This window comes from Schistocerca piceifrons, chromosome 10 (genome assembly GCF_021461385.2).
Source record: "Schistocerca piceifrons isolate TAMUIC-IGC-003096 chromosome 10, iqSchPice1.1, whole genome shotgun sequence".
In the NCBI taxonomy this organism is placed as follows: Eukaryota; Metazoa; Arthropoda; class Insecta; order Orthoptera; family Acrididae; genus Schistocerca; species Schistocerca piceifrons.
In genome coordinates, this window is record NC_060147.1 from 135,602,032 (window position 1) to 135,627,510 (window position 25,479).

At 38.8% G+C, this 25,479-nt stretch overlaps 1 protein-coding gene across 1 annotated transcript in view; it reads left to right on the forward strand.

Moving 5' to 3' along the window:
• Positions 1 to 25,479, forward strand: part of LOC124719051 (protein unc-45 homolog B) — a 96,587-nt gene that overhangs the window by 68,406 nt on the left and 2,702 nt on the right. The window contains exons 12-15 of the mRNA XM_047244722.1: positions 3,913 to 4,185; positions 5,511 to 5,705; positions 11,432 to 11,602; positions 20,224 to 20,352. Coding sequence (XP_047100678.1) covers positions 3,913 to 4,185; positions 5,511 to 5,705; positions 11,432 to 11,602; positions 20,224 to 20,352 — 768 coding nt within the window. The remainder of the gene's footprint in view (positions 1 to 3,912; positions 4,186 to 5,510; positions 5,706 to 11,431; positions 11,603 to 20,223; positions 20,353 to 25,479) is intronic.

Here is a 25,479-nt window from a genome sequence, read left to right on the forward strand (position 1 = left end):
TCTTCAAAAGCACTGCTTATTTGTATAAATGACTTTGAAAGCAAATTAAAGCTGTTGTAATACAACACAGTGAGCAGAAGGAATGCTACTAATGTCAGCATCGTCAGATTTTGATTATCTTTAATGCAGTGACTCAGCGTACTTTCCCACCCTTTCAAACACTGCAAACCTATAACACAGGCGACCGTGGGCCAACACACCAACAATGAAAATCTCCAGAATGAGATTTTCACTCTGCAGCGGAGTGTGCGCTGATATGAAACTTCCTGACAGATTAAAACTGTGTGCCAGGCCGGGACTCGAACTCGGGCCTTTGCCTTTCGTGGGCAAGTGCTCCACCAACTGAGCTACCCAAACATGACTCACGCCTGGCCCTCACATCTTTACTTTTACCAGTATCTCGTCTCCTACCTTCCAAACTTTATAGAAGCTCTCCTGGGAACCTTGCAGAACTGGGAATGTTTCCAGAATGAGATTTTCACTCTGCAGCGGAGTGTGCACTGATATGAAACTTTCTGACAGATTAAAACTGTGTGCCATGCCGGGACTCGAACTCGGGACCTTTGCCTTTCATGGGCAACTGCTCAGTAATTCTGCGTAGAGTCTGTTTTCTGCTTTGTTCCCAGGCTTACTTCGAGCAGGAATATGATGCACTTTTTGCAAAAGTCAGTGTTAAAAGCTGTGATAATGTCAAAGAAAACTTAAAATGTGGGAAATTTTGAAACACAGAATCATTAATTACAGGAAAACGTGGTACTGAGAGAATAGGGCTTCTGTTGGGACGAGCAAAAATGAACATAAAAAGGGGGAGCACATAAAGTGCAGGAACATAAAAATGAGATTTTTACTGTGAATAGAGATCACTCCAGAGTAGAAATATCAGTTTTCATCACTAGTCGGTCGGTTAAGATGTATTTCACAAGTAAAGTTCCAGGTGGTCAAGGGATGGTGAAGACACCAAGTTCACAATCTTTTGCACTAAAGACAAAGTAAATTGTGCAGTTTTTCATTTTAGAGGTGGCCAGGTAATGGCAAACTGAGGCAGAGCCAGTCACAATGGATGCTCACATGACCGACCTGCAATTGTGCTCATGTTTCCACTGTCATTGCCCTTACCAGACGTATGTGATGTTACGTGTATCCATTAATTGTCTGCACATCCCACCCAGAGGAAATTCGGTTGAATTTCCATATCACACTGGCTCAACTACTTTCTGCATTACAGTCATGAAGTGAACGTTGTTGGCTTCTGTTGTCGTTATGGTAAGAGCCGATAGTACACTTAATGGGCCAAATATGACAGGCATCTTTTTCAGACCAAATGACGTAAGAAATTGGAGAGCTTGCATGGTAACCACTGTTCTTAGGGAGGGATAATGACTGTAAAAGACCAAAGAAGGTGCTAGCTACACACGGTCAATCCATTGTTTGTGACCCATCAGTGAACGTCATAATCACATCTGGCTGTCAAGATATTGTTAATGGTTGATATTTCACATTTGAGGCACAGACAGATCTTGCATGAACTAGATAGCATAGAAGAGATATTTTGAAGGGCTAGTTTTCCTACTTGACTTAGTATTAAGAAATTGTTCGTATGTGGCAGTATTTGCCATTTAGCAGTTGGCTTTAGGTTTCATTAATAACAATAATCGGTCTATATCATTTATTATGCACTCCTCTTGTGCAAATATATTACTCACAGCTCCTTGCCAAATATTTGGATGGCACTGAAATATGCAATTGAAACCTAAATTGCAGTTACAAATGTATACTTCTTGGAAATAATGTCAATGAGGAATAATTTCATTTGGATGCCTCATTTTTTTGCTGTTTCTGTCATTCAGTTTACGTTACTTTTGACAGAATAGTTGTTTTAGGATTGGTGGTACCATCTTCAGCTGTGTGTGTTTTAAAAAATCATTTATTCATTGTAATCAGTTTTGGTGCTATATCATCAGCCCCTATATACATCAATGTGATAACACCATTAGTCATCCAAGACACATGAAACAATGTTACAAAAAATCCCAACAAATATTCTTTCATTAATAAACACAATATATACCTAACATTATTTAAGCACGTTATCATTAATTAAAGTAAATCACGTATAGCTACAAAATAATTGTGTTTCGTAATAACTGCAGCCAGTCATTAAATAAATCGACCTTCGAGAGTATGTACTAGCAGAAATTGTGAACTCAAATGGCCACAAAACAAGACTGTTGCTCAGTGAGAGTACTGAAAAGCATATTTTGAGTACATTAATCAACCATATGAACATGTAAACAGTCTCTTACCATCAGTATACACCCTGTAGTTAGCATTAGTTAGTCAAAATGAGCTCTGTCTATGAAGTTCCACTATCTGTGTGCAATATGAGTAATGTGTGTGAGAATGGTTCTTAAATAATGACAAGTGTAAACTTGTAGACCCAATAACAGTACAACATACAAATTCTTATGGGGTGTCCTCCCCTCCATAATAAACCACACGCTCTTAGCTCACCACAAAAGTGAAGTTTGTAGACACTGCAAAATAGGATCACAAACCGTAACTAATCTGTAAACCCTGTAATGTCACTGCTCGGACATGACCAAACAGTTGCCCACATGATATTGGTAGCACATAAGACAGGCAAATTCGAATCCACCTTGAAGCCTTGTGTTGCCTTTCTAAACAAGATACCATTACAACGTAAAACAACTACATTCAATGTCAAAGCCTTAATAGTAGTCATGTGGCATAATAATGCATACATAATTATGCTGCATGACTATTATTAGGCTTTAATACTGAATGTAGGTGTTCTGGCTATGAATGGTATCTTGTTTAGTGAAACACAACATACAGCTTCAAATTCAGATTTGCCTGTCTTCTGTGCTATCCACATCACTTGGAAGCTGTTCGGTCATGTCAGACATGTGATATTTGTGTGTGGGGAGAAAAGGGGGGGGGGGGGGTTTGCAAGCAGGTGGTCTCTCTATCTCGTTAATGGATTCCTCAGAAATCCAGCAACTTTTTTATTATGTTTTATGTGCCTCTTCTCCTGTCCTTTGAGTCGTCTCCTCTACTCCTTAATTATTTCCATTTTGCAGGAACTTTTGTTACCATATAAATTATTAGGTAATTGCTGGTAGCTTAGAACATAGCGTAAAAGATCCTTAATAGTAAGCTCCCTGGTTTGAATCTTGCAAATATCAGTATTTTTTTAATCCCATGTGCATTGACAATTAGAAACTTAATTTAACAAATGTGGAATCTGTTTTTAAATAAAAATGACACCTTTTTATTTTTAATTACTGTTTCCATAGAAATAAATTAAAATTTGTTACAGACAGGCAAAATTGCTTATTCCTAAATGAAAAAGTACTATAAAAAGATGTTATTTGTATTTAAAAATATGATTGCATGTTTGTTAGTTAACATTTCTGTTTTTTAATGTAAAACAAGTTGATGTTAGCAAGATTTGAACAAACAATCTTACACTTGCGAGACTCAGAAATTGCGCACTAAGTTACTGGCACCTGTGTTAATAATTTGCAAATGGTTTTACTCTTAACAGTGCAAAGAAATCTTCTAATTTTCAAAGCTGTCGTTTTTTTCCAGCTTCTTGAGAATTGCATCATACTGCTTTAGGATACTGATGTCTGGGCATTCAGCTTCAAGTCATTTAAGTGTGAATAAAACCGAAGAGGGCCAGCATGTAAGGTCCGCTCATCAAAGTATATATGAACTTTTGTTCAGGCTCGGACTGTATTTGCAATATGTTACATGTTTATTCTACTAGTTACTTTTTTTTAACTATTATAATAGTACCTCTGTGGGTCATTGTGTGTAAGAGGCAGTCAAATAAAAACCGAATACACTGTCGACGAGATTCACAGTTACCGCTTGCCTGTTTCACAGGTCCTCGGAAAGGAGGGCGTGACTTCGGCCCTGGTAGCTCTGGCGAAGACGGACAGCCACAATGCGCGGGAGCTGATCGCGCGCGTACTGAACGCACTGTGTGGGGAGACGGAGCTGCGTGGCATTGTGGTGCAGCAGGGCGGTGCCAAGGCGCTGCTGCCGCTGGCGCTCGAGGGCTCCGAGCGGGGCAAGCGGCAGGCCTCCCAGGCACTCGCCCGCATCGGCATCTCCATAGACCCCAAGGTCGCCTTCCCCGGCCAGCGCTTGCTCGAGGTGAGTGAAGTGTAAACCTTTCTGTTCCACCTGGAGGCAGGGTTGTGGTCATTGTGTGTAAGAGGCAGTCAAATAAAAACCGAATACCCGCCACAGTAAGACTGTGGAATCGTTCCACACGCGTTGCAGACATTTATCCCACTGGGAGACAGGATGATCAATTCCTGTTTCATAGAATGCGGTTGGCCACTGACAGATCCACAGTAGCATCCATTCTTCCACTTTCTCGCATGACTGAAACCGATGTCCACACCTCATTCTTCAGGTTACTAAAGATGCGAAAACTGTAAGGTAAAAGATCGTGGTTATACAGAGGATGTTGCAGTGTTTCTCAATGAAGTCACTGAAACGTAGCCATCATCCGATTGGTGGTGTGGATTTGGCCATTTGTATTCTGCAACACTGCACATTTTATGACCGCACAATTTGAACAGAAACAACCAGTAATACGTCTGCTTTCTGTAGCCTCAAAAATACCTTAACTTCCATCTGCAACCACTTCCTGCTAAATCTGTACACAACGGAGAAGAACAGATATACTCTACACAGAAAAAAAACATCTTCGTCAGAGGTAATTGCTGTTATATAATTAGCCGAATTAATAGAAATTAATTTACAAAATTTTATGCAAAATATTTAAAAATTGTTTTAAATACATGGAATATAATTATTTAATCATGAAATAATAATTCTTATGACCATGGATTTGTATGAATTTATTTTATGTGAATGAAGATCATAGGATTCCTAATGTATTATCGACTCAATCACATTTCGACATTCACAATAGTAACCTGCACTACCCAAAGGGCGCAACCAGTAAATGATATGTTTCAATAATTGTGAATGTATACTATTTTGATAATGTTGCTTCTATAAGCAATAATAATTAGTTGTATTTGTCTCATATTGATAAGTTTGACTATATATGTTATATTTACCACATTAGTAATCTGTGCTGGAACAATAGGTTGTATTTGCATATGTACAACATTTCAATAACTGTGCTTAAGTGTCTCACACTGAAGCCATAAAAGACTTCAAAATTGACTGCAAATAACATAAACATAAAAAACACAGATGAGTGAAAATTAGTACGAAAATAACTTTCCTGCTCCAAAACAAACATCCATCATAAGCTATTTGCTTAGATGTCACAACTCATATGTTCTCATAAAAAACTGTTCCTTGTTTATTCACATACTGCGTATTTTGAACAGATATTGGTCTCGCAAGCGGCAGTTAATTGCTAATGTGACCAGGATTCACTAATACTGCAGTGTCCTCAGCCTTTGTATTTTTCTGATCCGATTTGTCCTTCATAGGTGATAAGGCCGCTCATATCGCTGCTGCACATGGAGTGCTCAGCTCTGGAGAATTTCGAAGCCCTGCTCGCACTCTGCAACCTGGCGCAGGTCGCGGAGAATGTGAGGGCACGCATTGTGAAGGAGGGTGGGATCCAGAAGATCGAGCACTACATGTACGAGGACCACACGATGCTGAGGAGAGCCGCCACGCAGGTACGTGCGGCGTAACAGAGGCTGGTGCAAAATTGAGATTGTGTTACGTGATTGAGCAGTTTATTTGTTTCCTTCCAGTGTTAAATATGCAAGTGTGAGAGTTGTTTGATAAGCCCGGTAAAAACACAAGAAAAAATGTTTTCTTTTTTTTGTAAACAACTCATCTCACTTCTCGACATAGTCTCCTTTGAGAAATATACACTTGGTCCAGCAATCCTCCGGCTTTTCCATCCCATTGGAAAAATAGGTTCTGTCAAACTCTGCAAAATAGTCATTGAGTGCAAATATCACTCCCTCGTTTATCAAAGTTTCTTGCCAGCAAGCCAAAGTTTCAAGTTAGGGAATAGGAAAAAGTCACTTGGCGGCTATGTCTGGTGAGTAGGGTGCGGCACTTTCACCATTGTTATCGCTGATATGTGGGATTGTGCATTATCCTGATGAAAGAGTACTTTTTTACATATTAACATGGGCCTTCCCAGCTGACAAAATTATCTTTCCCTTCGTCATTGCACTGTGACCAGCCTTTGTCCATCATTTTGACTGTCGTTTTGACTCTGGTATGTAATGGTGGATCTAGATTTCATCAACAGTTACAAATCAGCCCAAAAATCTTGCGGATTGCAATTAAACATCACCAGACATTGTGTTGAAATGTTGTCCTGGATGAGCTGTTGGTCGACTGTGAAGAATCGTGGCAACCATTTCGCACATAGCTCCTTCGTAACTAATTCTCTGTGAGGGATATTGTGCACTTGCTCTATTGATATACCTACAGTCTCAGCAATCTCACAAAATTTTTATTTGGTGGTCTTGCATTACCATATCATGGATTTTGTCAATGGTTTCCTTTGTGGTGACCTCAATTTGGATGGTCAGAGCGTGCTTTATCTTCTGTGCTTATCTGGCCACGTTTAAATTCATTAATCCAAAACTAAATGGTTTTCAATTGTGGTGCAGAGTCTCTATGAACATCATGCAGTTCTGTTTTGATTTATGCGGCAGTCCAACCCATCAAATGAAATTGTTTAAAAACAGTGTGAAATTCGATTTTCTCCATTTTCAATCTCAGCTGACACACTGACCAATTCAGGTGGCTGTCAGCAGTGAACTGTACGTTGTTGAAATTTTTTATATGATCCTTGAAATAATCTAGCTTACCACTCGTGAAGGAGTAACAAAAATATTCCAACTCTTGTGGAAACTTAATAGACTTATTGGACCATCTGCATAATAGTCCTCCCTGGTTATATTTGTCACACAAAAATTAATGTACAGTAACATAGAAAATAAACATGTATCTTGTCTTCAGCCATCTTCTGTGTTATGTAATCTGTGATACAAATTCTTTGAACAAAATTATAACTCTCCCTACCCACCCACTCTAGTTATTCTCTCTTGCGACCCTTTCTAGCAATCCTCCCTCAATGCCCTCTCTTTTCTCTTACCTTCTACCATTTCTCTTTTCCTCTTATATTCTACAGTTCTGTTCCTCTCTCTCTCTCTCTCTCTCTCTCTCTCTCTCTCTCTCTCTCTCTCTCCTCCTCCTCCTTTCCTTACACATATTCCCATCATTTCTCTCTCTCTCTCTCTCTCTCTCTCTCTCTCTCTCTCTCTCTCTTTCTCTCTTTCTCTCTCTTCTTCTCCCCTCCCCTTTCCTTTCCCTACTTCCTTCCTCCCTTCCCTCCTTATCTTAATCCTTAAGACATTGGCACTGATGGACGTACTCGATATGTGCACTGTGTTTTAACCATAAAATCTGACAGACGTATGTCATACTTTTTTCACTCCCGAGTTATTTATTTGTGATTTAAATGCATATTTTACATTTATAAGTGGTGAGACAAATTATTTGGCTTGTTGTAAGTGCTTTGTTGACGGCTAGTGCATGCCAGTCTCTTGTGAATGGTACTAGTGTTACGTGAACTGTGTGCACGCTTGGAATATTGTTGAAGGTTATTTTGTTCTATGTCAGCTGCCGTGTTGTGCTATTGTGTGCATCCTTCCCGTGTGTAAAAACATATAAATAGTGAATGTTGCTAACAGATATTGCTTGTCAAACTTAGAGATTGAAGAACTCTTGAACAATGGTTCAGAACATGATGATCTTTTGGACGACATCAGTGATTTTTCAGAAGACGAGAAACCTGTGCTGCTGATAGAAATAATGGTAGTGAGTACGAAGAAGCTAATGCATAAGTTTCTATTAGCCAGGTTTGTCTTTCAGTTCAACAGTGTGCCCTTCATAATGAATGGTGTCATTTTTATGCACTCCCTGAATTACCTCTGTTTGAAGAAACAAGTGGAAATCAGGTTCCTGTTGATACATTATCTATAGAACGAGATAGTTTGTTGCAATTTTTTGATCATTGCATGCTTCTAAAGTAAAGTCAGAGAAAAATATATACACTACTGATACTAATTAAGAACTTTGCTATCAGAACATAATCAGACTAAAATCTGTATGGAAGAAATGGGGAGTAGTGAGGATATATGAAGTATATCAATTTTTTGCGATCATTTTGCATATGTGTTTTGTAAAGAGACCTAAAATTAGGGATTATTGGTCTGAAGACGCTGTGCTTGCTTCATCGTTTGGTTTTCAGCTAATGTCATGGGACAGATTTTTTGCCAGATTCAGGATTGTGAACAATAATGCACTGTGGATACCTCAGTAAGGCCCAGGCAATGACCCTCTGCATAAAACAAGATGCAAAAAAGTCTTTTATCCATCATGAAATCTGACTGTGGATGAAGCAATATATTTTTCAAGGAAGAATTGGATTCTGTATTTGTATGAAAGACAACCCAGAGAAATATGGGATAAAACTGTATGTTGTAAGTGATGCTCAAACAGGTTACATGTGCAATGCTGAAGTTTATACTGGAGGAAAAGGAAATGTTGACAATTCTGTCAAATCCCTGTTGCTGAGGCTATGTTCCTCTTACTTGGGGGAAGGAGTTGTGGTATACATGAACAGATTTTATTCGAGTCCTGCAGTCTTTGAAGAACTATGGGAAAGCAATATATTGGGAGTTGAAACTGTGATGAAGAACAGGATAGGTTTGCCTAGAGCCTCAATATACGAGGGCTATTCAGAAAGTAGAGAACGTTTAGGTGTTAAAAACAAACTAAGAACAAGAAATACAGTTTATTATATACATCTGAAAGAGCGACTGACATACTGCTTTTCCACATAGTCAGCAAACACAATGAGGCACTTATCATAGCGGTGGACAAGCTTTGAAAGACCATCGTCGTAAAATTCTGCTGCCTGAGACTTCAACTGGCGAGTCACACCCGCCTGGAGTGCCATGTCGTCATCAAAGCACTGTGTTGCAATCTAGTTCTTCATCTTGGGAAACAAGTGGAAGTCGTTTGGTGCAAGATCGGGGCTGTAGGGCAGATGAGGAAAAATTTCCCATTTGAATGAATTAAGGAGTTCTTTAGTGTGTTTTGCCGTGTGAGGTTGGGCATTGTCGTGCAAAAACAAAATTTTCGATGTCAGCTTTCCTCAGCATATGTTTTGAACTGCTCTTCTAAGGCTGTGCAAAGTTTGACAGTACTGGGCAGAATTTATGGTTGCTCCAAGTTCGAGAAAATCAATAAGAAGCACACCTTGCCTATCCCAAAACTTTGTTGTTATCAACTTCTTTGCTGACAAGATTTGCAAAGATTTTCTTGGTTTTTGGGGGAGACCTTGTGTGGCCCCACTCCATGGACTGTAATTTTGTCTTGCAATTGACGTGTTTAACCCAAGTCTTGTAAATGGTTATGATTAGATCCAGTAATGAATCGCCATGTTTACATTATGCCTCCAGAAATGTCAACAGTGCCCCCATTTGCTGTTCTTTATGGCGCTCTGTAATGTAAGCATTTTGGGCACCCATCGTGCACAAAATTTGTGGTAGCCTAGCTTTTGAGTGACAATTTCAAGCAACAAAGTCCATAAAACTTGTAGAAAAGAAAGCGAAAGCTCCGTTATTGTGAAGCGATGGTTTTCACAAATCGTTCCATCAATTTTAGCGACAAGATCGTCAGTCACATTGCTCGGGCGTCCACTCGTCTCTTCATCATGAACATTGGTTCGACCATTTTTAAACCAAATGCACCATTTCTGGACAGAACATTCACTCATTACATTGTTTCTGTACACTTCGCACAGTTCACGATAAATTTCTATAGTTTTTAGGGTTTTTGTCAGCAAAAGCAATATCACAGAGCGCACCTCATAACTGGTGGGATTTTCGATTGCAGCACACATTTCACATTTGAATATCGGAAAAACCAGACGTGCAGAGACATTCCAGCTGTCATGGATGGATGCCAACTGAGCTGCCAAGCACGCACATACCAAAATACACGCAATCGGCACGCGTCTAGTGGCGTCAGACGGAAACGTTCCCTACTTTCTTAATAGCCCTTGTATCAAAAACTAAAGAAAGGAGAACTGACATTTCGTCACAAAGGACACCTTTTCTGCTTGAAATGGAAAGACAAACATGATGTACGCATGTTGTCAACACAGCATAAGATGACTGCTTCACACGTCAGTGTAAAATCCAGGAGTGGATGTGTTGAGGTAGTAAAGCCAGACGTTATACTAATCCCTTTCTGCCTGTAGCTTGCACCATGCAAACTGCTGCATTTACGCTTTTCAGCGGTTCGATAACCCTGTGGCCTCAATTCTATTTCGCAATAGCTGGTCAGCGTAACTTACTGTCAACACGCCCGCGCCTGGCTGTAACTTGTGCGCTCAGAATATTGCACAAAACTAACTTTCCCTAACCTAAATAGTGGTGCCACTACATTATTCACAATATCAAAATATCAAAAAAGTGTGGATTAGCAGATTTTATCTGTAAATTAGCAAAGCAATTGGTTCAAAAAGGTGGAGCGGAACTAAATAAAGACACATATTCAGTTTATGGAGTTGCAAGTGTGAACACACTCACAGCACGTCATTTTCCTGAGAAACTGCCACCAACAGAAAGAAAACAAACCCAGCTAGAAGATGCAAGGTCTGTTGGGAACAAGGGAAAGCTGCAGGAAAGGTATTGAGAAAAGAGACCAGATACTACTGTAGGCCATGTAACACAGGCCTTTGTGTTCGCGAGTGTTTTGAAAGATTCCATACCTGCATGTTCTCAAATTTGTAAAAATGAGAAAAAAATTTCACAATAAAACACTTTATCTATAAATGAAGCATTTAATATTTCCTGCTGACAAGTGATTTTAAATCGATAGCCTACCATTCCCTATGACTTATGAAAATTTTTTACACTTCAGGAATTTTTTACACTTCAGGGAAAAATAAAAATGCTGAAAAACAGTAAAGTAATATCTGAAAATCCCTGTAAAATTTATTTGTGCTAAACGTATACATTTTCATAAAGAGGAAGGAAATGGAATGTTAACCTGATATACTGCCTTAAGAAGTAAGTGGATTAGAAAAATTTATTTAAAAATTGTAAATTGTAACAAATTTCCTCAGGATCCGGGTATTAACTGGATAGCTGACCCATTATGCTCCAGTGTGGTAAATCCCTCCTTACCCTACCCCTTCTCTCTCCTGTCATTCTCCTCCTCCTTTCTCTCCCCTCTTCCATCTCCCTCTCTCCTTCTGCCGTTCTCTCTCTCCGTTTTGTGGAGTAACAAAATGCATTTGAATCTTTGTTTCCATCTGTCTTTGTACTGATCGTGTTTGTAAGATATTTTACTTTTACAGGTAATGACAAACATGGTGTCATCACCCGACGTGGTAAAAATGTTTGAGGGTGAAAATGATCGTGTCAAGTTCATGACGCTGCTGTGCGGGGAGGAAGACGAAGAGACAGCAGAAGCAGCCGGGGGTGCCCTAGCAATGCTCACCTTTGCCAGCAAGAAAGTCTGCGAGAAGGTTTGTGATCCAAAAAGTGCAAAAATATAGGTGTATATCTTCAAATAAAGTTTCAGTACACATTTGGCAGCTGTTATTCCTTTTGGCTGATTAGTTCTTCTACATTGGACTTTGTAAGAAATGAAGAGAACTTTTTCGTAGTAATGATTTAAAATAAATTGTAGTAGTATTGCTCTCCTCTTTATTTTTAATTATTTTCATATGCAGGTATGAGTCAGTGTAGGAAACAGGATAGTTTCTTCAGATCAATTATTTTCACTTTTACTAGAGTTCCTTGCCTTCTGTATCACAGTTAAGTACAGTTCGGTGGTGATATATTTGAAGTCAGGCTGTATCTCTGAAAAATATGTGTTAAATGTATTTAGTATTACCCATTTGGGTGAATTCTAAATATGTTGACATTTTCGGATCTAAATTATTTAATGCTCTTGAGGGGGGGGGGGGGGGGGGGGAGTGGGGGGGGGGGCAGAATTCTCTAATATTTGGTCCTATAAATCTTCTTGCATTAACTTTTATTAAGTGTGTGATACATATGGTAAACCTTTTTTACTACTGCTGATACAATCTAATGTTAATGTACTATGTGCATCGACAGTCAGGTTGAAGACAAATCTGCTCATTTATAATTCTTCAGACTTTCTCTTTTTATATAATAATTGTAGTATAACACAACGGGGCTCTCGACAGTGCAGATCCCACCTTCTTGCGGTCAGTGGCCATTGGCTGAGCTGCTTCTGTAACATCACACCTGAAATGCTTTAATTCTCTTCTGTTCCGGTTTTCCCATAGCCCACGTCTCACTGCCATTCAACGCTGTTCTCTAAACAGTACATTCTAAGAAACTTATTCCTCAAATTAAGGCCTATATTTGATATAGTAGACTTCTCTTGGCCAGAAATGCGCTCAGTGCCCATGTTACACTACTTTTCATATCATCCTTGCTTTACCCTTCATGTGCTATTTTCTTTTCATGGTACCAGAATTCCTCAATTTAATCTCCTTCATAGTCTCTGATTTTGATGTTACGTTTGTTGCTAATCTCATTTCTGATCTTCCTCAGTACTTTAGTCATTCTTCGGTTGACTCTCAATTCATAGTGTTGCATGATGCAGTGGTCTAAATACATATATATTACTAGGAGAGACTGTGATTGTTACCTGGAAAGGCAGATGTAGACAATAGCTCCTATTACATGAGGCTCAAATTTTATGACAATCTTCCAAAAAATTCAAAAAGCTCAAATGGAAACTGCCTTGAAATGGATTTGAAGGAGTTTCCTACCAATCAATGAGGCATATAGTATCAAAACTGGCCAGGTCTCTGAAGACATATTTTTCAGTATGGTTGAAAAACCTCTAGTGACAAAACATTCAGGGTCACAAATGTTTTCCTCTTGTAGTTACGTCCTTAATGGTTTAGTATTTAAGCTCTATTATTTTTTAATCTGATTCATAATGATCCCTTTTTCATTAATTTAAGTTTTGACTCTTGTGTAAAAATTAGTTCAATGAAAATAAAGTGACATTGTAATTAATTTTTTACAGCAGTGAAAAAAGCATTTCAACATAAATTGGATAATAACATATCAAGAAGAACATTGCAAAACTGATGAGAATGTAAAATAGGATTTCTCTCGCTAAAAGTTTGTAGTTCACCTAGATTCAAACACATTAAAAAGAAAATGATATGCAACTAACCATGTTATTAGAATCATTTTTATGGTAGACACTGCTGACATATACTGAATAATACTGTTGTTTTAAGTCTTCAATTTTTCCTCATTTGGATTACAAAATTAGGCATTTCACATGAACCACTGATGCAGATTTTGGAGACAGCATTGGAACTCTCATTACGAGTGCAAACTACTTTTATTGTTTCGTACAACTGCAATGATTGAAGACCTTCCAGTGTTGGACCAAAGTGTTCCTGCAGGAGATTTTTATGCCCTTCTTTAGAGAGAGAGAGAGAGAGAGAGAGAGAGAGAGAGAGAGAGAGAGAGAGAGAGAGAGAGAGAGAGACGAAAGGCAGTAAGAGGAACGCCTTCCATCACAGTGTGAGATATCATATAAGTCAGTAATTTTCCTCATTTACACTGAGTTTTGTACTTGCCAATATAATTGTTTTACATGGACAAAATTCTGTGCCTTCTCTGCTTCCTTCATGATAGTTATTTTGGTTTTAGCTAATGGAAAATGTAATTGAGAAGAAGGCTTGAGTACATCAGCAGCTTGTAATGTCCAGTCACTCAGCTCACAAGCTACATCCAGATGAAAAACAGTCCCATGATTAGACAGCATCTGTTCATATTCATCAGTATCTATAAATATGTCATACCTCGTAGATTCTTTTTCAGCTCTGCCAGTACTTACTACTCTCAATTTTGTTGTTGTATTACACTTTGATGAGTCGCATGTCTGCTTTCTTGCGATTGATGTGTGGGTTTCATCTATCGATGTTTCCATTATGCAGCACAAGATAAGAAAGTCAATTCTTCAGGTCCTCACTCAGAACACTATACATGCTACACTACACAATAATGACAAAGTACAGGCGCACAGGAAGTAGAGTTGCTTTTGCAGCAATTACAGTAAGAAGCCTGGGAATATGGAAATGAGTGCAAAGATTAGGGTTGCCAACAGACAAATGATATATTATGGCTTCAAAGAATATGCAGTGTAAAGAATTATTTTGCCTGCTGATATGAACACATTGTTGTGTACACAGAGAACATAAGATACCAGACAAAAATGCTGCAACTTAAAAGATTGTTACTCATTCCTTGACACGGCTGCAAGACTTGGGCCATTTTGTTACATGACCAAGAATTCAGTGCTTTGTAACACTAAGATATGGTTGAGTTTGAAGGATATTCTTGTTTCATGGATAATGACATACTTCTACTCTAAATTCATAACTTGAACTCATTTTTGTAAATTTTGTGACTTAGCTGCTCTTGATACTACGAAGGTCATTCAGTAATTAAAGAGACAATAGGTCTGGGGAAAAAACTGTTTGTAGGACAAGTCTGGTATTTTTATGGCTTTAACTTGGCATCACTGGGATGAGCCCTAACTAGCTGATGTATCAACATTGTTTTGTTTATAATCTCAAAAATACATTTCAAGATGGTGAGTCCACTTGAAACACCACATGAGCTGAACAATGTTCTGTTATTCGTTTTTTTTTTTTTTTTTTTTAAATGTTCCCCCCTTGCTGAAGTCGATAAACCAGTGAATATATACTGTAGAATGTCTAAAGTTTATGCTGAAGGTTGTATGAATCATGCAAATTTTTACAAGTGGGTAGAGCAGTTCAAAAGTGGTCGCGACTCAGTGACTGACAATCACCGTTCTGGCCGACCAGTTGCAGTTTCAACTCTCTCACTTGAAAGTCGAATTGATGACAATATTTGTGCTGACCGCCGTGTGACTATGGAAATGGTTGTTGATAAGGTTCAACTTAGTACTGGTACAATTCATAACATTATCTGTAACAAGCTGAAGTATCGCAAAACATGTGCAAGATGCATCCCAAAGGAGTTGACGTGGCTACACGAGGAAATGAGGTTGGGAATGTGCACAGAACTAAAGGAATGTTATGAAAGAGAAGGTGAGCGCTTCCTCAACAAAATTGTAACTTGTGATGAAAATAGGGTTCACTATGATGAGCCAGAATCAAAAAGACAAAGTGTGGAGTGGAAGCACACCATCTCACCTGTCAAGAAAAAATTCAAAACCTAAGCATCAGCAGGAAAAGTGATGACGACAATGTTAAACAAGGTGGAGCAAGCCACGAGACAGAAACGATGTGGATCTCAGAGGAGAGGTGTGACTCTCCATCAAGACAATGCTTGTCCTCATGTTGCTCAACTAACCCGTGAAACTATTGTCAAAATGCGGTAGAAAGTACTGCCTCATCCACCTTACATCCTGATTTAGCACCTAGTGATTTCCATTTGTCTGGTGCACTCAAGGAGGCATTACATGGCAAGTGGTTCCAGGGCAATGAGGACGTGAAAAAGTTTGTAGTAAATTGGTTCAAACATCAAGATAAAGAGTTCTTTGCAGCCAGAATAAAATAGCTTGTAGCCCGTTGGAACAAGTGTATAAATGTTCAAGGTGATTGTGTTGAAAAGTAGAAAAAGTATTGTTTTGTAAAAATAAACGCTTTTTCCTCCAGACCAATCCGTCTCTTTAATTATTGAATGACCCTCGTTGAGGCCTCAAATGTTTTTATAATATTAAGGAACTCCTTTCAAAGGAGTAGAATAGCAACTATCAATAGTACTTAAATTTACCACCACAAAGTTATGACATGAAGTATTTGTTTCAAGAGAATGAATAAATAAATAAATAAATAAATAAATAAATCATTATACTGGTGTTTCCATTCAACAGGTGGTGCACTTCCTCCTTTCACTGAGAGTAGCAATCTCATCAGTGTATATTATCATTGATACCCATTCGCCCTCAATTTTAATCACACTCATAAACCTTTCTTTTATTTCCACGATTGTTTCTCATTGTCAAGATTGAACAGTACGAATGAAAGACTGCATCCTTTTTTTACACCCATTTTAATCCGAACGCTTCATTCTTGCCCTTCCATTCTTAAGTGTTCCCTCTCAGTTCTTGTACATATTGTATATTATCTGCCTTTCCCTGTAGCTTACTCCTGTTTTTATCGAAGTGTCAGGTATTTCACATAGTCAAACACTTTTTCCAGCTCAACAGACCCTATGAATGTGTCTTAAATTTTCGTTAGTCTCGGTTCTGTTATCAATCCCAACATCAGAACTGGCTCTCTGGTGCCCTTATCTTTCCTGAAGCAAAACTGATCACCGTCTAATAAATCTTCAATTTTCTTCCCCATTCTTTCGTATATTATTCCCGTCAGCAACTCGGATGTGTGGACTGTTAATCTGATAGTGCAGAAGTTTCTTCCCTCACTGTCTTCGGGATTGTGCGGATGGTAATTTTTAAAAAGTGCGACGACATGTCTCGAGATTTGTACATTCTACATACTAATTTGAATAGTCACCTGATAGTCACTTCCCCAATGATTTCAGAAATTCCAAAGGAAAGTTGTATGTCACTTCTGCCTTTTGACTGCAAGTTATCCAAAGCACTATTAAACTCTGGAGGCCCTATGTGGACTCATGTTTCTCAGTCACACCACCAGACAAGTCCTCCCCCTCAGTGTACTCTTTCCACCTAACCAGTCTCTTCTCTGCATTTAAAGCTGGAATTCCCACTGCACTCTTAATGGCGATGCCCTCGCTTTTAATTTCACCAAAGTTTTTTGTATGCTGAACCAGTTTTTTTTATGATCATTTCTTTTTTCAATTTCTTCACATTTTTCCAGCAGCCGTTTCTCATTTTCGTCCTTGCACTTCCTATTTATTACTTTTTTGAGTTACTTATTTTTCTGTAATTTTTATTTTCCACCACTGTTTTGCGCTTTCTTCTTTCGTCGATCGATTGAAGTATATCCTCTATTTCCCCAGGTTCCAGACTTACCGTCTTGTGTTTGTCTGCTCGACTTCTGTGATTGCCCTTTCCTGAGATTTCCATTCTTCTTCAGTTGGACTGCCTGTTGTGGTAGTCATTATCACAGTACCTGTAGCCTCAGAGAACTTTAAATGCATCTCATCATTGTTCAGTACTTCAGTATCCCACTTCTTTGTAGATTGATTCTTCTGGAGAAGCCTCTTAAACTTCAGCATTCTCTTCATCATTACTGGGCATGTCATACTATCCAATATATGATGTGGGAATCTCTCTCTAACCATGATGTAATCCAGCTGCGATCTTTCTGTGTATCCAGGCCTTTTCCAAGTACACTTTCTCTTACTGCAATTTTTGAATTACTGAATTTTGTTGCAGAACTCGGCTAGTCTTTCTACTTTCACATTCCTATTACCAAGCCTATATTCTCTCATAACTATCTTCTGTTTCTTCCAGTTCCATTTTTCTTCTGCTTCTTCCAATCTTCCAGTCCCCTATGATTATTAGATTATTGTCTCCTTTCACATACTGAATTACCTCCTGTTCATTGTCCTCGTATACTTCTCCATCTTCCGCTTGTGATCTCAGTTCTCTGTGGCATTGGTTTGCTGTTGATTCTGATGAGAACAACTAAATTCCTGATCTCTTTGCAGTACTCACTCTCTGCCTTACATGAACGTCTAAATTTTCATACCTAGTCCAGAGGCTGTCATAAGTTATGTGGCAGGAATACAACTACTAGTCATTCGCTTTCCTTATCTAGTTGCAGATAGAGTGAGGAAAAAATGACTGTCTAAGTGTCTCCATACAAGCCCTAATTTCTCTTAACTTATCTTCACGGTACTTACTGTTGTGTCTAGACAAGACAGCCTAGACACAATGAGAGGAAGCCGAAAGGCACGCGCTACGCTCACGCAGATGGGCGTGAGGTCTGAAACAGGATACGTAATGAATGCTATAAAGAAAAGTACATAGCTTCTGGAATACTTAACTTTAATCCATCCTTTTGGTACATCTGGAGATTGTGGCGATACAAGTGAGACTCTTTAGATACATGCAATGTTACTAATGGCGCCTTGCTAGGTCGTAGCCATTGACTTAGCTGAAGGCTATTCTAACTATCGGCTCGGCAAAGGAGCGAGGCTTCGTCAGTGTAGTCGCTAGCAAAGTCGTCCGTACAACTGGGGCGAGTGCTAGTCCGTATCTCGAGACCTGCCTTGTGGTGGCGCTCGGTCTGCGATCACACAGTGGCGACACGCGGGTCCAACATGTACTAATGGACCGCGGCCGATTTAAAGCTACCACCTAGCAAGTGTGGTGTCTGGCGGTGACACCACACTTACATAAAGTGTACATTCCCAGCAGCAGAATAGTTCTGCAGCCAACTTCAAATGCTGGTTCTTTAAAGTTTCTCAGTAGTGTTCCTTGAAAAGAACATCTCCTTTCCTCTGAGGTTCCCATTTGAGTTCCTGAAGCATTTTCATAATACTTAAATGTTGTTTGAACCTACCGGTAACAAATCTAGCAGCCTGTCTCTGAATTGTTTCAATGTCTTCCTTTAAACTGACCTGGTGTGGATCCCAAACACTCAAGCAGTACTCAAGAACGGCTCGCACTAGTGTCCTATACATGATCTCCAATACAGATAAAGCACGCTTTCCTAAAATTCTCCCAAGAAACCGAAGTTGACCATTCGCCTTCCCTACTACAATCCTTACGTGCTCCTTCCATTTCACAGTACTTTGCAACATTACGCTTAGGTATATAATGCCATTTATAACAACTACAGTATTATGAAAAGGATAGATTGCCACTCAGCATATAGTGGAAATGTTGAGTCACAGACAGGCACAACAAAAAGACTGCTAAACAAGTAGGTTTTCAGCCAAGAAGCCTTCTCCTGAATTAGACAAGAGACACATTCACGCAAATGCGACTCTCACATTGTGTCTAATTCAGAAGAATGGTTTTTGACCAAAAGTTTACTTGTTTAGTAGTCTTTTTGTTGTTCCTGTATGCGGCTCAACATTTCCACTATATGGTGAGTAGCATTCTATTCTTTTCCTAACATTGTCATTATTCCACCCTGGATTTTCCATTGTTTTATTTTTAACAACTCCTACTTACATTAAACTGTTTGATGCTGCTGTTAATGTTACCCTATATTCATCTGACCAGAAATTCATATCTCCTTTCCGTTGTAGTCCAGTGACTCCCATTATTTCGAACTGAGCCTTTGCATTTCCCTTTTCAGATTTTCTAGTTACCATACCATGTTCAAAGATCTAATAATGCACACTCTGTCTGATAGTTTGTTATCCTTTCATTGTTTATTCAGCCTTTTTCTCGTGGTTACCTCTCCCTTTGGATATGAATGGGGGACTAATCAGTAATCTTTTGCCAATGGAGAGATCATTGTGACTACTTTTCAATTACAGGCCACATGTCCTTTGGACACAAATTGTGTGTAACTGTTTATACTTGGAGTCCTCAGGTGCTATTGTGCTGATGATTTTTATTCAAACTTTAAGTAGTGGCTGGGTTTGCACCTGGGATCCAGAATGTTTTGATTACTAGTCAAAGATGCTACCACTAGACAGTGGGGCTGAAATAAAACCATTGTAAATAGATTGCTTTATCAATTTATAAATGTATTCCTGGTTTCACTCAGGCACATGCATCACATTTGATTCTGGTAACACTTCATTTTTTTTGTTCTCATTTGTAGCCACTTTTAAGAAGTGTATAGTAAGACTGTGTGTGGAGGGTTGATATGGTGGGGCAAATGAGGATAGGAGGAAAAATGGGACAGCTGAAGGCCTATGTTTTTTCTGTAAATATAACAGCTGTAATTAACTGTATTACCCTCAATTTCATGTGTATACACACATTTATTTGTTTAGCATAGTGAATATTTTTAGTGCCACTTTGACGGTCACTGTAGATAGGATATTTTACAAAATGTCAATTTTCGTTGACATTGTTTAACAATTTGAGCCATCTTATCAAATTTGGTACACAAATTTTTCTTCATAAGCAGTAAAATGCAAATGTATAACCAAAACAGGAAATATGAACAAAAGATTACTAACAAATTCCCATTTTTTGCAGGTATTAAAGGTAACTAGCTGGGTCGAATCGCTCCAGCGACTTCTGGGAGATCAGAAACCGTCCATGAGGCTTCGTGGCTGTGCAATAGTGGCATCGCTTGTCGAATCATCCAAGGAAATAGCTGAGAAGGCAAGTTTTTCTGTTTGTTGCCACCGAGAGTGGTTATCCGTACTGTATAAAATTCTGAGGCAGAATTTCTGACCCATACTTAGGTTCAGGACAAATGTCGGTACTGGTGACAGATACATAAAAGTGACACAGTACATACATTTTGGAACTTTTAAAAACTTTGTTGGGGAGAAGAGAGGGAGAATTTTATAAAGAAATGACAGGTCACTCAGAACCCTGCATGAGAGTGACCCACTTTTGAGGGTAAGGGGAGACAAAGATATGCCCGTCTTTGTCTCTATATGTGTCTGTCGGCAGTAATAATAATTCTCCTAAGAGTATTCTGGGTAGCAAAACTGTGAAAATCTTTATATGAGCATATTCTTGATACATTAGTTATTAATCAGTCTCCAGTCTCAACTCTTGATATAAATTGTAGGTAGTACATGTAACTGTGATCATTTATTATGTATCGGACTACAGATATCTGTTCAGAGTGTAGACTTAATTCATGACTGATGTTAAGGCATCTGTTGGTGAATTCTGACAGCTGCATGCTGCCTGAGGACTACCTCAAACAAATAATACAACACAAAATAAATATTTGTACTAATGTGTAATACTAGATTGGTGAATAAGTTTGTAGTTTTTTCCGTGTGTTTAATAAACACACATAACAGAGACTTTAGTCATCAATGATATATTCTCCTTCACTGTTTATAACAGTCTGCCAATGCTGGGGTAACTTTTAATTCTGCGACAGTACGAATCACGTAGTCTTGAGGTGAAGAACTCGTTGAGCCATGTACGGAGTGAAATTTCATCCGGAAAGGAAGTTCCTTGAAGGTTTTTTGATAGAGACCAGAAAAGGTGAAAATCTGAGGGCGCAAGATCAGATGAATAAGGTGGGTGCATAATGACCCCCCAGCCCAACTCCTGATAGTGTTTTTCTTCAGTCTAGCAGAAGGCGGGTGGCTGTTATCGTGGAGCAGCATCTTTTCACACCCTCTTCCTGGTCACTGTTCTCAGATTGCGTGTGCGACACATCTCAGTTGTTGACAATAAATGTCAGCAGTGACGGTTACACCTCAGCGAAGCAATTCGTAGCACACGACACTGTCGCTGTTCCTCCAGATGCGTAACATTATCTTATGTGGATGTTTCCAGGTCTTTGTACTGGAAGTGGCTGCTTTATTTGATTCATTCTTTTCCTTATGTGAGCATAAAGACACTATTTCTCATCACCAATAATGGTACAGGATAGGAATGCTCGGTGTTGTTCACGAGCCAATTGACGACGAGCAACCAGAGATGCACATGTGACCACCTGCTGATTTTTTTTTTTGTTTTTAGCTTAGAGCGTGCAGTATCTATGACCCAATATTTGAGTCTTCCCCACTGCGTGCCAATGTTGCGCAATGGTGAAATGATCACAGTTCATCACATTTGCCAGTTCTCGAGTACATTGATGTGGATCATCGTGGATTAATGTCTTTAAATGATCCTCATCAAACCTCGAAGTCTTCCTGAACGTGGAGAGTCACTAACGTCAAAACAATCCTCCTTAAAACAAGAAAAACATCTTCTTGCCGTGCTCTGTCCAGTGTGGCATTATCCTCTTACATGGCACAGATGTTTCTGGTTGTCGTCACTGCTGTCACTATTGAACTCAAACAGAAGAATATGCCAGACGTGTTCTGGTTTCTCCACTTGGCACTCCACTTTCTAGCATCCACAGAATCACTTAATATCTCCAAATGACAAAATGACAATATGTAAACTCAAATAGCAACAATGAACTACAGTATGTAAACTCAAATGTCAATAGTGAACTGCAATTAAAAAAAGACCATCTATAAATAAACCCATAGCAATCAGAATACCAAATGTAAAACAAAAACATTATGAACTTACGGACCAACCTAATATTATATGATGCACCTGCATATTATTTAAATGGTGGAAGTCTTAACTCTTTGGAGACAGGCCACTTAGAAGAATAAAGAGTCTACACTTCATTCATCATAAGAATAAACCTGATGTAAACAAACACAAGTGTGATGATTGGTCAGCAGCCGTAACTGTCACACACAGATGTTGTTCCGCTATTAGAAGTAGGTCCAACTTATGTATTATATATCTTGTCACTATGTCATTCTGAGGTATTTAATGGCCATCAACATTTTTGTTAATCATACTTGAGCTGCATAATTTTTACTTCAAAAATTGTGTACAGTCACAGTCTCTGTAAACACTACTTGTGCTCTGACTGTCTCGCTGTTAATATGTACTGTGAAAATTGAATGACACTGCTTCTGGCTTCATTGTGAAATGTGCATGGAACACTATTCATGTTGAGAAACAAGTTGTTCTTAATGTTTTTCACAAGCCAGCAGAGAAAAATCCGCTCTAACATTTTTTGAGTAACACCATGTAATAAGTAAAAGATCATATTCTAATTATATGTGTGGCGCAATGGGTAGCACTGTACAATGAAAATGATGTACGGTTACGGACGACGGTTCGAATCTCGGTGTGGTCTATTATTTTTTTCCAGTTTGAAAACCTAGATCATTTAAATATGAAATTCATCAAATATACATTAATTAACTCATACTCGACCATCATTTTTCAAGAAAAATACACGTCTTCTACTGTCTAATTACATATTGCATGAGAAATTCCAGTTTTCGTTGCCTATATAAATTCGCAATTATCGATATTGTATAAAAGATTGTTAAAGGTTGCTGAAGTTAAGAAAACATTACACAATCAAATGTTTTTGAAGAAAAATGAAAAATCAAATCCTCTTTATTTGAATATGCCCATTGTTTTGTAGGAAAGATGTGGTCTCTCATGAGCAGAATGATAAGTGTTGTAAAAACATAGAAAACAATCATTTGCACAGCGTCGAGTACACTGTACAAATGCCGCATTTTTACAGTTGTCACCGCATCCCTGCTGTCTGAACTCAATAGAACTGATCTAGAACCAAATTAAGGGATTTGTCACGAGAAATGAGATATTTAAGCTGTCAAACATACTGCAGCTAATGCATGAAGCTTCAGGTCATTGCCAAACGAGGGAAAAATGCAAAGCAGCATATCGTGAAATAGGAGGAGGAAATGTGGCCTCTTTGGTGGCTTGAGATTCTGTTGCTGATCGTCTCATTATCAACATAGCAGTACTGAAATGTATTCCCCAGAGTCTGGTGTGGAAGTAGTTCAGAGATTACCAAATGACTGACTGTAATATTTTCAGTGGCTTCAATATTTAACTATTAAGGGAAATCAGCAGTATGCTTTTATGCCACGCATAGCTCATGCAGAAAAATTAGCAGTGTTAAAGTAAGAAATTTTCATCACTTTTTTTTTAATTACAGTACTGGGTTACCTAAGATCTAGCACATGTTATGTTTTCTGTCAGGTCACCTAAGAAGTGTATTGCCTGAGTTTTGCCATACATAATTTCTTTCTGTTTAAAAATTAAATGACATTCAAAGCTGTATTGTTCTCTGCCATCTCTTTTTACTTCCTTACAGCGACTGTGCAGGCTAGTCGGATCACTTGCTCAGCCAGTGCTGTCCCAGTTCAATGCGCCAGGAAAGCTGTCAACCTGTACTGTCGCCGAGTCGACATATGCGTAATGCACAGCATAAAATGTATCGTCATTATCTTATTCGACTATACTCGAGACAGCTCGGTTTCTAGTCCGTGTGAAACAAAATCCAATGAGGTTCCAGCAAATGCGGAAGAATAAGTAGTGTAATGTTTATGTGCAGTTTATTCTTATGATGAAAGGGGTATAGGAAACTGGTGATTTATGCCATTATTTAAAGCGTTACTGGCACATCTGTAATTTATGTGTCTTCGAGAGTGATACATACTAAAAAAGGGCCAAACTTCGAGATTTACTTGTGATATTTACTTTAGTTCATGGATAGATTACAAATTTTAAAATAATGATGACAGAAAGTATAATTATTCTCCCAAGAAGAGAGTGTGAGGTGAGTTACTGAGCAATTTCGTCTTCTCGAGCTTCTGATATTCCTCACTCACTTGACAAATGTGATGCATTTGTAGTGGAACTACAGCAAATTGAGAAACCTAATGAGTACACGGGCAAAATTACTTCAGTGCAATCGTATTTACTCGGCAATTCGTGACAGCAGGCGTTACTTTTACTGGTGTTCCTTTCAAAATAATTCTAGAGATTGAAAACAGAAGACATCCCTAGTCAAGAGGCAGATTAAGAGACGTCTGTAGATTGTTCTCGTATGACACGTGTCCAGTTTTCGAACGACAGGCAAGTCGAGTGTCGAGGAATTGACGGCCCAATCTATACTCGAGCACGGTCTTCTTAAAACAAAGTTGTGACTCAAGCTATGCTCGTGCTCGGTCTCAAAAGTGTTAACATAAAGCTAATTACTGACAGATTTATTAATTTATAGGCGACAAGGGTACAGAAAACTTTGGGCCCCTGGCACTCGTCGGAAAAATTCCAAATTTAATTCTGCAAAAATCCTGTACCCTCACTCTCCTAAAGGTAAATACTGATCAGCAGTTCTGCTACATAGTTTTATACTTTTTTTTGACAGAATTTTTCTTTTCACACAATTACCCGTAATGTATTCTTTTTGTGTGAAAAAGTTTGTCCATTATAGTGCATTTGTATGTTCTGTGCTACACATGTCTACATGTATCATTTGAAACATAGTATTTGCATCACTGTTGAGCAGGTAAATTAATTGTTTGATCCATTTTCATCAGGTCACTTTAGTCTCAGAAAGCAGTACGAGTAATTTTGAGAACAGTTCCAAATCATATGTAATTAGCAAACAGTTATCTACAGGAATACGAAATTGCAAATGCTGGTGAGCATTTCGGGACTCCGTAGCTGCATTAGTGGTTCTTCGTGGGAGCAAACTGTGTAACAGCACCAGATATTTCATTCTCCACTTGTCTTTCAAGCAAGGCCATAGCTTACGGTAGAGTTCAAGTGTGGCACAGACCCCACAAAGCCGTGAGCCCGATTTGCTGACGAGGCACTCTTCGAGCTGGTGGTGGCTCCACGATGGTGCGGGCTGTGTGTACGTGTATCATTGACTGGAAGTGGTTACGTTCAGCTACTCGGAGACCATTTTCAGCC